General features: G+C 39.0%; 1 protein-coding gene across 2 annotated transcripts in view; it reads right to left on the bottom strand.

The window, feature by feature from the left end:
* Window positions 1-19,589, bottom strand: part of LOC115210349 (O(6)-methylguanine-induced apoptosis 2-like) — a 74,401-nt gene that overhangs the window by 41,662 nt on the left and 13,150 nt on the right. For both annotated transcript variants that reach the window (XM_029778890.2, XM_036501996.1), the window contains exons 2-5: window positions 18,173-18,288; window positions 15,002-15,100; window positions 12,593-12,766; window positions 96-201 (exon numbers count right to left, since the gene is read on the bottom strand). In XM_029778890.2, the coding sequence (XP_029634750.1) occupies window positions 96-201; window positions 12,593-12,766; window positions 15,002-15,100; window positions 18,173-18,288 (495 nt within the window). The remainder of the gene's footprint in view (window positions 1-95; window positions 202-12,592; window positions 12,767-15,001; window positions 15,101-18,172; window positions 18,289-19,589) is intronic.

Genomic DNA, 19,589 nt, shown 5'->3' on the forward strand with positions numbered 1-19,589 from the left:
TTGATAAAGATAGATAGATAGATAGACAGACAGACGGACGGGTGGAGAGAGGGAGTGAGAGAGAGAGAGAGAATAAGTTAGTTTTGAACACATACATGGACCGGGAATTTGTGAAGCTGTCTGAAAGTTTGTGACCTCTCGTTTGGTTTGTGAACGGAAGGCTGATTCTGCAGACATTTTGTTCTTTGGTTTTGAGTGTATCTAATAAACAAAGTTCAAAGAGTTTACTTAATAAAAAAAGAAAATATATATATATATATATGTAAACATGGTTTTATTTATTAAAATAGTTGCATTTATCAAATAGTTGTAAAAAATATTTTTACATCTATTCTCATATCAAAATAATTGCAAAACTGGTTGAAACAAAATTTATAACAAAATCTTGCATTAGTACAAGGCCAGAAATATAGGGTATGTGTGTTATATATGAATGAATTGACTTTCTGTGTATTATCCAGCCATTCATATTTGCTGCTCACTATTTCTAGGAGGGTTGCATAGGTAGAGTTCTCAGACACCTCCTCCATTGAACTTTCCTGTTGGATTAACAAGTAAGACCAAGTGCCACTATGGGTATTATCCAACCATCTCACTTGTGGTTTACCTCTAGGTCTCCTGCCAGTTGGCTTAGCTTGAAGAATCTGTCTTACAACCCTTTCCTGTGGCATCCTAACCACATATCCATAGTACTGGAGCATAGTTCTCTCAATCTAGAAAAATAGCAGCTAGATCTGGAGAGACTCCCTGATCTCTGAGCTGTGCATCCTATCAAGTAACATTACTTCAGAGATTCTTCAGAAGAATCCCAATTCACCTGATTGTATATGAGATGACATTCCTTTGGTCATCACCCAACATTCATGATCATAAATGAGGATAAACAAGAAAACCAAATTAAAGATAGTTTGGCTTTTTTAACAACCTCGCTTCATCTGGGGAGTGAATGCTGAAGCTGGCATATAACTGATAGTAATTTCATCAGCTGCAGGCAGAAGAATGAAAGGCAAAGTTAATGCTGGTGGTATATGAATTTAGAATGTAAACATATGACATAATACTACAAAACTAATTATATAAATAACTATTCGTAGTATCTGGCCCTACTTGGGGTTATAGGAAGTATAAGATTAAGTCTTATATTCTATGGCCTTGATCTTCAAAAGATGAGTCCCAAAGCACAATTTCAGCTATTTAGGGGCAAAACTGTAGCCTACAATTTGGGACATACATACTTTTTAACTTTTTAGTTGTTTCAGTCATTGGAATGTGACCATACTAGGGCACCACTTAAAAGGTTCTAGTTGACTAAATTGAACCCAGTACTTATTTTTTTGTTTTAAGCTTGTATACTTATTTTATTGAATTCTTTTGATGAACTGCTATGTTACAAGGATCTAAGCAAATCAACACTGGTTGTAAAGAGTGGTGGAAGGGGCACAAACTCAAATACAAAGACACACAAATCTATATACATGCACATATATATATAAATGTGTGTGTTGGTTTCTTTACATCTCTGCAACTTAGCAGTTCAGCAAAAAGAGAGCAATAGAATAAGACTTAAAGCAAAAAAATAGTACTGGGGTTAATTCATTCAACTAAGTTCTTCAAGGCAGATAATTACACACACACACACATATACACACACTTGTACATACATACAGATAAATACATATATATATATATATATATATATATATATATATAATACAAATAAGAAAAAGGAGGAACAAATTCATATCGATATGATATTCTCCATACGCCAACTTCAGGAGAAGTCCAGAGAGCAGAGAATGCCATTATATATGGCCTTCATTGATCTAACAAGGTCTTTGACTCGGTAAGCAGAACAGGCCTCTTCACCCTGCTCCAAAAAATCGGATGTCCACCAAAGCTGCTGAGGATCATCAAGTCTTTCCATGATGACATGCAAGGCACCATACAGCACAACGGTTCAACATCAGCCGCCTTCCAAATAAAAAACGGGGTAAAGCAAGGTTGTGTCCTCGCTCCTACATTGTTTGGCATCTTCTTCTCGCTCTTACTCTCACATGCCTTTCAGACATCAGATGATGGAGTGTTCCTGCACAGTAGAAGTGACGGGAAACTGTTCAATCTCTCGCGCATGCATGCCAAGACCAAAATCAGAAACGTCCTGATCAAGGAGATGCTATTTGCTGATGATGCCGCTCTGGTATCACACACAGAAGAAGCCCTCCAAAGGGCTGTTTTGAGCAAGCATGTAATGACTTTGGCTTAGCTATCAGCCTTAAGAAGACCAACGTCATGGGTCAGGCTACATTGGACATCCCAAACATACATATTGGAGACCATAGATTACAAGAGGTGGAGAAGTTTACCTATCTGGGCTCTACCGTCACCTACAACCTATCCCTCGATGCTGAGCTCAATATACGCATTGGCAAGGCAGCTGTTGCGATGGCCCAACTCTCCAAATGGGCTTGGGACAACAATAAGCTGACCAAGACCACGAAAATGAAGATCTACCAGGCATGTGTACTTAGCACTCTACTGTATGGAAGTGAGACTTGGACGCTATACACACGCCAAGAGCGTCGCCTAAACATCTTTCACCTGCGCTGCCTCCGGAAAATCCTCTGCATCAAATGGTAGAACCATATCCCCAACAAAGATGTCCTCAGGCAAGCAGGAATACCAAGCATGTTTGCACTCCTCACACAAAGACGTATGAGATGGCTTGGGCATGTTAGCCGTATGAAAGATGGCAGAATCCCCAAGGACATACTCTATGGAGAGCTTGCTAGGGGTACTAGGTCTGTGGGTAGACAGCTCTTACGTTACAAGGATGTTTGCAAAAGAGACATGAAGGCCTGCAACATCAATATTAGCAGTTGGGAGGCAGTTGCCGGCAACCGTGGAGACTGGCGACGTACCGTAGGAGAGGAATACAAAGGAGTGACAGAGAGAGAGAGGAGAAATGGAAAGACAAGAAAAGACGTCAACAAGAAACTATGGCATTACAACCAGCCAGGAACAGTCTTCGCTACATTTGCGGTACCTGCCAGAGTGTTTGTCCAGGATAGGACTACACAGCCACAGCAGGAAATGTATCAGGACATGAAATGTAAAAGCCGGACTAGACTACTTTATGCGCAACTCCATTGTCTCCCGAGACAAAAAGGATGCCAACTATTATAAATTTACTGTAAAATATTTTACCTTCACCCATCCAATACAATAAATGATTTAATTGCATTGCAATTATAAGCACTTATGTATTTAGTATTTGGGTGCTTCACCAGCAGTATATTGGATAACTGATATCCTATAGTGGGTTACCCTCATAACCCCTATCTTACTTTGTACTACATACATACATACATACATACACACACACACATACATACATACATACACACACACACACACATATACACACACACACATACATACATACACACACACACATATACACACACACACGCATACATACATACATACACACACACACATATACACACACTTGTACATACATACAGATAAATACATATATATATATATAAATGTGTGTGTTGGTTTCTTTACATCTCTGCAACTTAGCAGTTCAGCAAAAAGAGAGCAATAGAATAAGACTTAAAGCAAAAAAATAGTACTGGGGTTAATTCATTCAACTAAGTTCTTCAAGGCAGATAATTACACACACACACACACATATACACACACACACATATACACACACTTGTACATACATACAGATAAATACATATATATATATATAATACAAATAAGAAAAAGGAGGAACAAATTCATTTCGATCATCAATTTACAGATATTACAATTTCATATTATTTATTAATTATATAATAGGAACATGAAAATCAAACAAAACAATATACATCAATATGCAAATTAATAATACAATAAAAATAATGATTCGTGGCCCATTTGTATTGGACACTTTGGTACTGGCAACATGAATGACAATGGTCAGAGACTACTTGAATCCTGCACATACCACAACCTGTGCATCACAAACACATTCTTTACCAACAAGCCATCCCACAAGGCATCTTGGAGACATCCAAGATCTCACTACTGGCATCAGCTGGATCTCATCATTACACAGAGATCCTTTCTGAATTCTACTCTATTGACCCGCAGTTACCAGAGCGCGGATTGTGACACAGACCACTCACTAATTAGAAGTAGGGTGAGGATTCTACCTAAAAAAGTCCACCACTCCAAGAAAGTGGGCCGACCACGCATTAACACTGCCAGAACCTCGGACCCTACACTGCGAAAATGTTTTGCTGCTGCTATCAAGGTTGCCCTCAGTGGCTGCCCAACCTCCTCTGCTGAAAGTAGGTGGAACTACATCAGGGAAGCTTTGTATATGACATCAATAGATACTTTTGGCATGAGAGAAAGGCAAAACCCAGATTGCTGGGCTCTCAGAGCTGGAGCCAGTTATCGAAGCAAAGCGTGCAGCTCTGATGCAATACAAGAGCGACTCTTCTACAAAGTCACTCGAAGAACTCAGAAAGGCACGAAATAAAACCAAACTGACAGCCAGACACTGTGCAAATAGGTATTGGCAGGAAATCTGTCAGAGTATCCAGTCAGCTTCTGACAGGGGCGACACCCGTGGAATGTATGCCGGTTTGAAGAAGGCTCTTGGTCCATCCGCAACCAAGTCAACCCCTCTGAAATCAACTACTGGAGATCTCATCAGGGATCAAAGCAAGCAAATGGATAGATGGGTGGAGCACTACCAGGATCTCTACTCACAGGAGACTACAGTGGCTGAGGCTGCAGTCGAGAGTGTCAAGATCTTGCCAGTCATGTGCGAACTTGACAGTCCGCCATCTATAGCAGAGCTCATCAAGGCTGTTGACTCCCTAGCAAGAAACAAGGCTCCGGGAAAAGACGGCATCCCCTCAGAGATCATCAAAGCCAGCAAAAACACCATCCTGCTTCGGCACCTTCATGAGCTTCTGTGTCAGTGCTGGGAAGAGGGTACAATCCCTCAGGATATGTGGGATGCTAACATCATTACGCTTTACAAAAACAAAGGTGACCGTGGTGATTGTAACAATTACCGTGGAATATCTCTTCTAAGCACTGTTGGAAAGACCTTTGCCCGCGTTATCCTGGCCAGGCTACAACTACTTGCTTCTCGAATCTATCCAGAATCGCAATGTGGCTATAGAAGAAGCAGATCAACTATCGATATGATATTCTCCATACGCCAACTTCAGGAGAAGTCCAGAGAGCAGAGAATGCCATTATATATGGCCTTCATTGATCTAACAAGGTCTTTGACTCGGTAAGCAGAACAGGCCTCTTCACCCTGCTCCAAAAAATCGGATGTCCACCAAAGCTGCTGAGGATCATCAAGTCTTTCCATGATGACATGCAAGGCACCATACAGCACAACGGTTCAACATCAGCCGCCTTCCAAATAAAAAACGGGGTAAAGCAAGGTTGTGTCCTCGCTCCTACATTGTTTGGCATCTTCTTCTCGCTTCTTACTCTCACATGCCTTTCAGACATCAGATGATGGAGTGTTCCTGCACAGTAGAAGTGACGGGAAACTGTTCAATCTCTCGCGCATGCATGCCAAGACCAAAATCAGAAACGTCCTGATCAAGGAGATGCTATTTGCTGATGATGCCGCTCTGGTATCACACACAGAAGAAGCCCTCCAAAGGGCTGTTTTGAGCAAGCATGTAATGACTTTGGCTTAGCTATCAGCCTTAAGAAGACCAACGTCATGGGTCAGGCTACATTGGACATCCCAAACATACATATTGGAGACCATAGATTACAAGAGGTGGAGAAGTTTACCTATCTGGGCTCTACCGTCACCTACAACCTATCCCTCGATGCTGAGCTCAATATACGCATTGGCAAGGCAGCTGTTGCGATGGCCCAACTCTCCAAATGGGCTTGGGACAACAATAAGCTGACCAAGACCACGAAAATGAAGATCTACCAGGCATGTGTACTTAGCACTCTACTGTATGGAAGTGAGACTTGGACGCTATACACACGCCAAGAGCGTCGCCTAAACATCTTTCACCTGCGCTGCCTCCGGAAAATCCTCTGCATCAAATGGTAGAACCATATCCCCAACAAAGATGTCCTCAGGCAAGCAGGAATACCAAGCATGTTTGCACTCCTCACACAAAGACGTATGAGATGGCTTGGGCATGTTAGCCGTATGAAAGATGGCAGAATCCCCAAGGACATACTCTATGGAGAGCTTGCTAGGGGTACTAGGTCTGTGGGTAGACAGCTCTTACGTTACAAGGATGTTTGCAAAAGAGACATGAAGGCCTGCAACATCAATATTAGCAGTTGGGAGGCAGTTGCCGGCAACCGTGGAGACTGGCGACGTACCGTAGGAGAGGAAATACAAAGGAGTGACAGAGAGAGAGAGGAGAAATGGAAAGACAAGAAAAGACGTCAACAAGAAACTATGGCATTACAACCAGCCAGGAACAGTCTTCGCTACATTTGCGGTACCTGCCAGAGTGTTTGTCCAGGATAGGACTACACAGCCACAGCAGGAAATGTATCAGGACATGAAATGTAAAAGCCGGACTAGACTACTTTATGCGCAACTCCATTGTCTCCCGAGACAAAAAGGATGCCAACCATTATAAATTTACGGTAAAATATTTTACCTTCACCCATCCAATACAATAAATGATTTAATTGCATTGCAATTATAAGCACTTATGTATTTAGTATTTGGGTGCTTCACCAGCAGTATATTGGATAACTGATATCCTATAGTGGGTTACCCTCATAACCCCTATCTTACTTTGTACTACATACATACATACATACACACACACACACATATACACACACTTGTACATACATACAGATAAATACATATATATATATATATATATATATATATATATAATACAAATAAGAAAAAGGAGGAACAAATTCATTTCGATCATCAATTTACAGATATTACAATTTCATATTATTTATTAATTATATAAATAGGAACATGAAAATCAAACAAAACAATATACATCAATATGCAAATTAATAATACAATAAAAATAATGATTCGTGGCCCATTTGTATTGGACACTTTGGTACTGGCAACATGAATGACAATGGTCAGAGACTACTTGAATCCTGCACATACCACAACCTGTGCATCACAAACACATTCTTTACCAACAAGCCATCCCACAAGGCATCTTGGAGACATCCAAGATCTCACTACTGGCATCAGCTGGATCTCATCATTACACAGAGATCCTTTCTGAATTCTACTCTATTGACCCGCAGTTACCAGAGCGCGGATTGTGACACAGACCACTCACTAATTAGAAGTAGGGTGAGGATTCTACCTAAAAAAGTCCACCACTCCAAGAAAGTGGGCCGACCACGCATTAACACTGCCAGAACCTCGGACCCTACACTGCGAAAATGTTTTGCTGCTGCTATCAAGGTTGCCCTCAGTGGCTGCCCAACCTCCTCTGCTGAAAGTAGGTGGAACTACATCAGGGAAGCTTTGTATACGACATCAATAGATACTTTTGGCATGAGAGAAAGGCAAAACCCAGATTGCTGGGCTCTCAGAGCTGGAGCCAGTTATCGAAGCAAAGCGTGCAGCTCTGATGCAATACAAGAGCGACTCTTCTACAAAGTCACTCGAAGAACTCAGAAAGGCACGAAATAAAACCAAACTGACAGCCAGACACTGTGCAAATAGGTATTGGCAGGAAATCTGTCAGAGTATCCAGTCAGCTTCTGACAGGGGCGACACCCGTGGAATGTATGCCGGTTTGAAGAAGGCTCTTGGTCCATCCGCAACCAAGTCAACCCCTCTGAAATCAACTACTGGAGATCTCATCAGGGATCAAAGCAAGCAAATGGATAGATGGGTGGAGCACTACCAGGATCTCTACTCACAGGAGACTACAGTGGCTGAGGCTGCAGTCGAGAGTGTCAAGATCTTGCCAGTCATGTGCGAACTTGACAGTCCGCCATCTATAGCAGAGCTCATCAAGGCTGTTGACTCCCTAGCAAGAAACAAGGCTCCGGGAAAAGACGGCATCCCCTCAGAGATCATCAAAGCCAGCAAAAACACCATCCTGCTTCGGCACCTTCATGAGCTTCTGTGTCAGTGCTGGGAAGAGGGTACAATCCCTCAGGATATGTGGGATGCTAACATCATTACGCTTTACAAAAACAAAGGTGACCGTGGTGATTGTAACAATTACCGTGGAATATCTCTTCTAAGCACTGTTGGAAAGACCTTTGCCCGCGTTATCCTGGCCAGGCTACAACTACTTGCTTCTCGAATCTATCCAGAATCGCAATGTGGCTATAGAAGAAGCAGATCAACTATCGATATGATATTCTCCATACGCCAACTTCAGGAGAAGTCCAGAGAGCAGAGAATGCCATTATATATGGCCTTCATTGATCTAACAAAGGTCTTTGACTCGGTAAGCAGAACAGGCCTCTTCACCCTGCTCCAAAAAATCGGATGTCCACCAAAGCTGCTGAGGATCATCAAGTCTTTCCATGATGACATGCAAGGCACCATACAGCACAACGGTTCAACATCAGCCGCCTTCCAAATAAAAAACGGGGTAAAGCAAGGTTGTGTCCTCGCTCCTACATTGTTTGGCATCTTCTTCTCGCTCTTACTCTCACATGCCTTTCAGACATCAGATGATGGAGTGTTCCTGCACAGTAGAAGTGACGGGAAACTGTTCAATCTCTCGCGCATGCATGCCAAGACCAAAATCAGAAACGTCCTGATCAAGGAGATGCTATTTGCTGATGATGCCGCTCTGGTATCACACACAGAAGAAGCCCTCCAAAGGGCTGTTTTGAGCAAGCATGTAATGACTTTGGCTTAGCTATCAGCCTTAAGAAGACCAACGTCATGGGTCAGGCTACATTGGACATCCCAAACATACATATTGGAGACCATAGATTACAAGAGGTGGAGAAGTTTACCTATCTGGGCTCTACCGTCACCTACAACCTATCCCTCGATGCTGAGCTCAATATACGCATTGGCAAGGCAGCTGTTGCGATGGCCCAACTCTCCAAATGGGCTTGGGACAACAATAAGCTGACCAAGACCACGAAAATGAAGATCTACCAGGCATGTGTACTTAGCACTCTACTGTATGGAAGTGAGACTTGGACGCTATACACACGCCAAGAGCGTCGCCTAAACATCTTTCACCTGCGCTGCCTCCGGAAAATCCTCTGCATCAAATGGTAGAACCATATCCCCAACAAAGATGTCCTCAGGCAAGCAGGAATACCAAGCATGTTTGCACTCCTCACACAAAGACGTATGAGATGGCTTGGGCATGTTAGCCGTATGAAAGATGGCAGAATCCCCAAGGACATACTCTATGGAGAGCTTGCTAGGGGTACTAGGTCTGTGGGTAGACAGCTCTTACGTTACAAGGATGTTTGCAAAAGAGACATGAAGGCCTGCAACATCAATATTAGCAGTTGGGAGGCAGTTGCCGGCAACCGTGGAGACTGGCGACGTACCGTAGGAGAGGAAATACAAAGGAGTGACAGAGAGAGAGAGGAGAAATGGAAAGACAAGAAAAGACGTCAACAAGAAACTATGGCATTACAACCAGCCAGGAACAGTCTTCGCTACATTTGCGGTACCTGCCAGAGTGTTTGTCCAGGATAGGACTACACAGCCACAGCAGGAAATGTATCAGGACATGAAATGTAAAAGCCGGACTAGACTACTTTATGCGCAACTCCATTGTCTCCCGAGACAAAAAGGATGCCAACTATTATAAATTTACGGTAAAATATTTTACCTTCACCCATCCAATACAATAAATGATTTAATTGCATTGCAATTATAAGCACTTATGTATTTAGTATTTGGGTGCTTCACCAGCAGTATATTGGATAACTGATATCCTATAGTGGGTTACCCTCATAACCCCTATCTTACTTTGTACTACATACATACATACATACACACACACACATATACACACACACACGCATACATACATACATGTAAAGAAGCACTCTGTTGGTTATGACGACAAGGGTCCCAGCTGATACTATCAACGGAACAGCTTGCTTGTGAAATTAACATGTAAGTGGCTGAACACTTCATAGACATGTGTACCCTTAATGTAGTTCTCAGAGAGATTCACCGTGACACATAGTGTGACAAGGCTGGCCCTTTGAAATACAGGTACTACTCAATTTTGCCAGCTGAGTGGATTGGAGCAATGTGAAATAAAGTGTCTTGCTCAAAGACACAACGTGTTGCTGGGAATTGAACTCATGATCTTACAATCATGAGCTGAATGCCCTAACCACTAAGACATGTGCCTTCACTGTATGTGTGTATATATACATATGTTCAAAATTAGGGAATGGAATAGATAAAATGTACGCTACATGTTTCATAGCTAGCAAATGTAGTTATTACACAAGCGAGGGGCAGTCCACTAGCTACTCATTGGGCTGCATACACAGCAACCTCAGCTGCCGACCGTAAACTATGAATAACATTTATCATCTTACCGAACTTCAATATGGAAAAAATTTACAACCCTCTAACATCAGTAAACCACTATTGTTCCTAAAAGTTGTTTTTTTTTACCTTCTACAGACTGCTCAAAGCTTACTAACATCTTAAACCTTGATCTTTAGATCTTACCTTTGCAAACACACACACATACATATATAGTAAAACAAAACAATCCCCTCACGCAATGGCTATTCCTCCATGCTCTGCTTATTATAACCAGAAATAGCTCTGACAAAAGTAGCATTAATTTTCTTAGGTTGTTCAATTTGCCTCAATTGATCAATGGACCAATTGAGTAAACCTATCGGTAATGTACCTATAGTGACTACTGGAAACATCTGTAAGCCAAATTTGCTCTAATAAAAGAATTATATGTAATGACCATTCTTATATACATATATATATATTAGAAGGTTTGGAGGTGATGTACAGGTATTATATATTAGAAAAAATAAGGTACTCAGAAATCTGGATGTTTGTACATTTACAGATTTTTATTAATATGTCACGTTTTTATAAATCATATATTAGGGCTTGCATCTACTCTAGTAGATTCTTCAGATTTTAAGTTTTTTTAGGGGATTCCTCTCTTTATAGTATTATTGAGTGTGTAGGGTTGGAGAGAGATATAGTAACACATGGGATGGATGAGTCGCTGAAGAGGTCACAAGTGTGTGATGAAAGATTTCCAGACAATGGTCATATGATAAAAGAAGAACAATAATAAAGGAATGAAGCACGAACATATTGTACGTGTATTTATTTGGCAAGAAAAATCAAATGACCATCCTGAAATACAGGTCATGATACACTTATCTTAAAATCAAAAGAAGAGCTGGAAAAGCAGGATAAATAACTAGAAAGCCATTTGAAAAAATATCAAGTATACTAATATCAAGAAGCATTAATAGTTTTCAAATTTTGGCACAAGGTCACCAATTTGAGGGGAGGAGATAAAGCAATTACACAGACCCCAGTACTCAAGTGGTACTTATTTTATTGACCCTGAATTGACATCAAAAAAAGATAGATAGTGTTCGCATTTTTCAATAGAGTTGAGCATAGATAAGGTTATTAAAACATATGGTTAACTCTATACAAGTGAAATTTGAAGGACAAAACTAAACCCTTTTTGATATATATTCCAGTTCAGCCAACTTGCATTGTTAAATATGCAATATCTAGGGAAAAGACAGGATGGGCATGACTGGAACAGTTTTGATGACAGAGCTGACCTGAGGACTAAACAACAACAGGATTGTTGTCATCGTCATCACCCTCCTCCTCCTCCTTTCATCCCTCCCAACATGTTGCTGCTGCCACCATGGCCATTGCTGCTGCCGCCACCACCACCAGCACCACCACTGCCACCACCGCCACCCCCGCCGCCACCACCACCACTATCACCACCATTGTGTTCTGAATTCATAACGTTTAGAGCAGTGTTTCTCAAACTTGTCACCTTTGTGTAATCCTTAAAATAAATTACATGTCTCAAGGAAGCCCTGCACAAAAAAATATTATGTATCATATCTTTCTCATATTTTTTTCATCGTAGCTCATGTGATAAATATCATACATACATACATACATACAGACAGACAGACAGACAAACAAAAATACCCTGCTGTTGATGTTGAAATTCTAATGAAGGAACCTTGGATCTAGGTTAGAAACTGGTTCTTTCTCTATTGGCAAGAAATTTTGAAATAAACTGAATAATGACATCCATCCATCCATACATACATGCATGGCTGTTATTATTTTTTTTGATAACATAATAGGTTAGATAGGATGATGTCTATATTACAATATTGCAGTAACTAATAATATGTTGTGCATGTATGGTAATATTATGATAGTGAAATTAGCATTAACTTATCTCACCTCTTTCTCACGGAACCCCTAGGAACCTTTTGTGGAACCCTAGGGTTCCAGGGAACCCCAGTTGAGAAACGCTGGTTTAGATATTAACAGAAGGAAAAATGAGTTAATAAGGAAATATTAAAATAATTATTTCTTTACCTGATATTGGTTGGGTGCTGGTAGTGGAATGTGTTCCACTTGTTCAGCAATATTCTTTTGGAACGCTCTAGTGTTGCCAGAACGATTGAAGTCACGCTTGGTATTGAATGATGAAGGGAGTGAAACAAATGTGCCGCTACTTTCAGTTCTTGACAAAGAAAATCTACGTTTACTCTGGTGATTCCACATTTGCAACCACAAGGAAAAGGAATGATGGAGGAAAATAATGGAAAAAGATAAAGGAATGATTAATCAGCAGCTGAGGGAATAAAATCCAAACTTACAAGGAAAAAATTCAATTTAGAAATACTAAATCAAATTTCACACAATATAATATATATATAAAATTAGAAAAAAAACACCTTTTATCAATTCAAAATGAACAATTAAATTACACCATCTAGAAAATTACATATAATAGAAAAATTGAAATTAAAATAACAATAAAATGTCAAAGATTAAGTAAATTGCAAAAAATAATAATAAAAACATATATAATACCTATTATATATGTTTTTATTATTATTTTTTGCAATTTACTTAATCTTTGACATTTTATTGTTATTTTAATTTCAATTTTTCTATTATATGTAATTTTCTAGATGGTGTAATTTAATTGTTCATTTTGAATTGATAAAAGGTGGTTTTTTTGTAATTCTATATATATAGATACATATATATATATATATATACATATATATATATATATATATATAATATATATATATATATATACACATACATACACACATATATACACATGTATAGGATTGGGGAGTGGGAGGTAATCATATATATATATATATATATATCTGATTACCTCCCACTCCCCAATCCTATCCCTTTGGCCCTGTGCCACTGTATCATTGCTCTCCACTTGCCCCCAACCTACAGGCCTTGTCTCATTCTATTATTGCCATCTGCTAGCCCCCAACCTGGGTGTTCCACCCACATATAACAAGAAAACTTTTCCCTCACCCTACCCCAACAAGCCAATCTACATCTCTTCTCTTTATCACATTTCCTCCTTCGTACACTATACCTAGTTCTCACTCCCTAATCCTGTCCTCACACCCCTGTTCCTCTGTATTATTGCAATCCGGTAGCCCCTCCAACTCTATATATACCCAGGTCTTTCACTGCTTACTCACACTCTTTCATCACACTCCCTGCACAATACTCTGCCACCTATATTATGGCATTTGAACCTCAAGGGTATGCCTTGGCACTTTCCACCATCTATATCTCTTTCTTCCTTTACTCAACCATCTCATATTCTGATCCCAGTTCCTCGTGAGTATGCCTGGCATTTTGCCACCATCTCTATTCTGCTGTCTCCTACACTCTTTCCTTCTTCGGCACTTCCCTCAGGTTGGGCAACTGTGTATTTTCCTTGTGGTAGCACACCTGTTTCTGTCTTCATTCTTGATCTTTCTCTCTCCTGCTGCGAAGCCTTGTACTTCCTCTACAGCAAGACACCTGTATCTGTCTCGCCACTATAACTTTTTCATCATCCCCTCCAAATCCTCCTCTCCTCTTGTGGTTGGTGTTCGGAAGGACATCCAGCTGTAAAAACCTTGCCAAAACTGACCTTGCTTATGCTTGTGCCATATAAAAAACACTGCTCACCTTGCCTGTGCTTGTGCCACATAAAAAGCACTAAGTCCACTCTGCTGAGTGATTGGTGTTAGGAAGGGCATCCAGCTGTAAAAATCCTGCCAAAACAGTCACAGGAGTCTGGTGCAGGCTTTGTCTTGTCCAGCTCTTGTCCCACCCATGCTAGCATTGAACGATGATGATGATGGCGATGATACACAGACGTGCATGCGCGCACACACACACACACACACGCGCACACACACACGCACACACACACACACACACACACACACACACACACACACAGAAGCTGGTCAAAGTTGCACACCAGTAAAATAAGACTTTGCCATAACATCTTCAAATTTGTTATATTTTTGTGAGTAAATATGATAAATGTTCATAAAATGATGATTATTTCTATCTTAAAACCATGTAAGAAATTTTTTAAAAGTTAACTTCACCAATCAATGGAATGGCAGATATAGTAGATTTCTTCTGAATAAGTACAAGCAATTTTTGAATGTGAGATTTATGGTCAATTAAATAACTGGCAAAGTCAATTAATTGGTACTTGTATATATTTAATAGGTAGTGAAGACAAACAATTTTAAATCAGCTTCAATAACATGAAAACATAGAGGAATGATATTATAAGACTCAAATTTATGTTATATCAGTCAATTCAAATGTCTTTTCATGCAGACATAACATTAATAATTGAATTTTCCTTATTTTCCTCGTAGCAGGAAAACATTTTTGGCTTCCATAATAATTTTCTCTTAATAGATAAAATAAAGATTATTAACTTACCATTGATGCCAGACCACCAGTCCCTTTTTTTGAGTATGAAGCACTGTTTGATTCAAATTCTGAGAGGGTTTCATATTTTCCAGGTCCAGGAATATCATTCTGTTCAACAAAAAATGTTACAATATTCATAAATCAGATTTCTGCCTTCAAGTAAGATTAAACTTAACTTTATTTTTATCTGGTCTTAACAATTGTTATTGATGTTGTTGAGTAATATCAGTTATATCCACAGATCAGTCATGATGTGCCAACCATACTCTTAATATTGTCTGGGAAATTATAGGGTGGTGAACTAGCAAAATTGTTAGCATGCTGGGCAAAATGTTTAACAGCATTTCATCTGTCTTCACATTGTAAGTTCAAGTTCTGCTGAGGTTGTCTTTGCCGTTTATCCTTTTGGGGTTGATAGAATTAGTACCAGTTGAGTACTGGGGCTGATGTAATTGACTTACACCCTGCTTTGAAATTGCTGGCCTTGTGCCAAAATTTGAAATCAATAATGACTGGAAGATTTTTAATTGTCTTTTATCTTTTACTGGTTTCAGCCAGAAGCTGAGGCCATGCTGGGGCATTGGCTGGAGTTAATGAGACATGAAACCACACAACTTATAATGTAATTCAATGTGCATGTAAAGGTACCTAGTTTTGTTGTTAAAACTGTTTTAAGTTAATCTTATGTTAATTGAATATTTTATGAAGTAACAGGCTATTGTGATTTTGGATTTCTTTGGGCTTTACTGAAATCATCTGTTCATTGACACTTACACTTAATAAATACTGTTATTTAAAGTATACAGTATTGTTTTGACAAATGCCTATTGAGATGAATTATACAAAGAATCACCAGCTCCTACCTCTGTGGGCAACTAAGGGCTTCTCGCTCAGGATGAAATTTACACTCTATGATGCATGTGTGTGAACTGTCAAGCTATATGGCAGTGAAACATGGGCCATGACTGCTGAGGACATGCGCAGGCTTGAAAGAAATGAAGCTAGTATGATCTGCTGGATGTGTAATGTCAGTGTGCATACATGACAGAGTGTAAGCACCCTGAGAGAAAAGTTGGGTATAAGAAGCATCAAGCATTGTGTGCAAGAGAGATGACTGTGCTGGTATGGTCATGTGTTACATTTGGATGAGGACAGCTGTGTGAAGAAGTCCACTCCCTAACAGTAGAGGGAACCTGAAAGATTTTTAATTGTCTTTTATCTTTTACTGATTTCAGCAGACCCAGGAAGACCTTTAAACATTGGGCCTCACAGAGGCAATGACAAGCGACTGAGACCTTTGGAGATATGCTGTGTTTGAGAAGACCAAGCAAGCCAAATGAAACTGTAGCTGTGGCCTAGGCCAGTGTCACATAACTGGTCTATTTAAGAGTCCCATGCTGGTGGCACATATGAAGCACCATTCGAGTGTGGTTGATGCCAGTCCACCTGACTGGCCCCTGTGCTGGTGGAATGTAAACAGCACCCACTACACTCTCAGAGTGGTTGGCATTAGGAAGGGCATCCAGTTGTAAAAACCTTGCCAGATCAGATTGGAGCCTGGTGCAGCCTCCTGGCTTACCAGTCCTCAGTCAAACTCTCTAACTCATGCCAGTGTGGAAAACAGATGTTAAACGATGATGATCATAATATTTGTTTCCAAGATGTAGTTGTTTGGCAAGTGAGTGGATTCAGACCATGTGTTATAACTAAAACAATTACAACATGGAAGACATATAATAGGCATTCAAAAAACACAAAAACTCTTAACTTCACACTTTTATTATTTGATGTTAAAGTTTCCTTGCACTAGCTGCAACTTGGTTCACAAGTGAAATTGTGTCACTGACCAGGTTCCAGTTAGTGTAAGGAAAATTTGACACCAAATAATAAATGTTTAAGTGATGTTAATAGTTTTTATGTGTTTTTGAATGGTTAATATGCATCCTCCACCTGTATTAATTAATTAATTGTTTGTTTCTTTGTTTGGTTGGTTGGTGAACTTGCCATGAGGTGACTATATAAGTCATTATATAAGTCTTGCAACACAGACCAACACTAGCCTCTTTGGAGTCTGTTTGATCATACACACACACACACACATATGTAGTGTCATTATCTGCATAATACATACTAAGTTATATAGATAAAATAGTTGATGAGATAAAAACTACTTGTGATTTTAAGATCAAATTATCTGTAAATGTAACACACCTAGTGTGTCTAAATGTCTCGATGTTTGTGGGTTGATTTACTGATGCCAGGTGTCATGATGACAAAGATTAGGTCAAAAGTAGATCATTTTTTTCTCTTTTCATTCTTGCTTTCTTTAAGAGAAATAAACTAGGTAATATTCTGAGAATATTTGAATAGCTCTGTTATTGAGTGCAATTTGGGTTTTTGAAAAAAAAAATTTTTTTTTTGCTTACATAATTCGAACATTTCTCTATCAGGAAAGTGTTAGGAATTACATATTAAAACAATATAAATCCAGAAGAAAAATCATGAAAAAGTCTAAAATTTTATAAATTCAAGGAAAATTGATGTAATGAGTTTGAAACTGAAAATTTGCCTAGATAATTGTTTTTTAAAACATTGGATCTCGAAGCAGAAAATCTATAAATAAGAGCATGTAAATATTCGCTTTAAAAAAAAAACAAGGCAGTGAGCTGGCAGAATTGTTAGCACTGGACAAAATGCTTAGTGGCATTTCATTCATCTTTACATTTTGAGTTCAAATTCCGCTGAGGTCAACTTTGTCTTTCATCCTTACTGGGTCCATAAAATAAGTACCAGTTGAGTATTGGGATTGATGTAATTGGTTTATCCCATTCTCTGAAACTGCTGGCCTTGTGTCAAAATTTGAAATCAATGTTCGGTTTAAAAAATCCTTTGGATACAAAGGTAAAAAGCTGTCTGTGAGAGATGTAGGTTCATGTTCTATCCCAAAATGTTTTTTCAGTCCAATATTTACACATTATTATTTATTGTTTATCGGTTTTCTGCTTCAGCATTAACTGCTCTAAAAAAGAACTATTTCACATTCCTTTGAAGTTCATAAATTCATATTTATCTCGATAATTTTAACTGAAATAGTACTTGATATTTGCAGCATGAATACACTTAAAATACAAAGCAATTTTTAACAAGACTAAATAGAGGACATTTTCATGCTTTACTTACTGCTATATTTTTAAAGCGTTTAGCTGTTGTAAGGAAGCCTTTTTTATCACTTTCAACAATCACAACAGTTTGGTATTTTGAAGGAATTGTAGCAGTGGTAGTGATAAGTTCTGTTCCTAAAATGATATGCAAGAAAATAATTAATGTTCTTTAATTTGGAACTACATTTTTAAAATCTAAAGTTCATATTCTGCAGAATAGTATTAAAGAAACCATTTTTTTAACAACCTCATATCATTTTGTTACTTATTTTTATTTGTCTTACTTTGAACTGGATTGATCTTCCAAAACTCTTTTTAACCAAGACATTCACTGAAGTCACTGAAAAATGAAACTGATGCTTCAAAAGAAGAGTAGGAAGAATGTTCATAGAACATCCACAATTTATACTTCATCACAAGCTCTGTGTAAACTCTTTACTCTATGAAATATGTTTGTTCATTCAACATTATTGTAAATACGTACCACGTAAAAGTAGGGCTGTTAGCAATAGAACAGATGTATGTAGTGGTTGAATATTTCTTCCACTCGTAGTACTGAAGTGAAACACTTCCACACGTGTTATTTGTACATTGATAGGTTTGCTCTCAGTATGCTATGTGAAGACAAAGAATGCAAGTAATGTTTCAGTGACCTGATGGGTTGTATGTCTCACTTCAAATAATTCACTACCCAATAGCTTCAGTCCTTCCATGTCTTTTGTACTCAGACTACCATAGGTGGCCAGTGACAACCTTTTTTTTTTTTACAACATGATACGGTAGAAGTGAACCAAAAGAAATACTGAATATTTGATATATCAATGTGATGCTGTAGATTTGCTGCAAATGGACAATATCTGCTGGAAGGGATGTCATCTCTGTGCTAATGAACAGATGCAACGTAGAACAGAGAAGGTTCTTTAGTCATGCAGGGAACAAGACAACCTAACCCCTTCAGCACTGAAGCTATGTTAAAATATACTCAGTTCACCCTATAAAGTGGTTGGTGATAGAGAAACCACGCAAAAAAAAAAAAAAAAAAAGGAACAAACATACTTGATATAGTTTCCAACTTACTTAGAGGGCAGTAATTGTGAACAAGAACTGACTCAAATAATAGTGACCTGTTAGCATAGAAGATCAGATACAAAATGACGATGATGACCACATACATACATACATGATGGCAGTCCACTTGTGACCGAGGAAAACTATTACTGACCTTTAGGAACATTGTGCACTCAAGACTACTTTATACTTTACACTAGTGGCTCCATTGGTGACTAACGGGCCCTGCTCTTGACAAACATACATGACTGCAAACATTGCAGACCAAGCTTTCCCCATTCATTACATTACCAGTGCGTTTTCAAGCAGCATGCTTAAATTCTTCATGAAGAATACAAGCTCTTTGAAAGGTATTAATTCCCTCCTTT

The sequence above is a fragment of the Octopus sinensis genome, linkage group LG4, assembly GCF_006345805.1.
Source record: "Octopus sinensis linkage group LG4, ASM634580v1, whole genome shotgun sequence".
NCBI classification, from domain to species: Eukaryota; Metazoa; Mollusca; class Cephalopoda; order Octopoda; family Octopodidae; genus Octopus; species Octopus sinensis.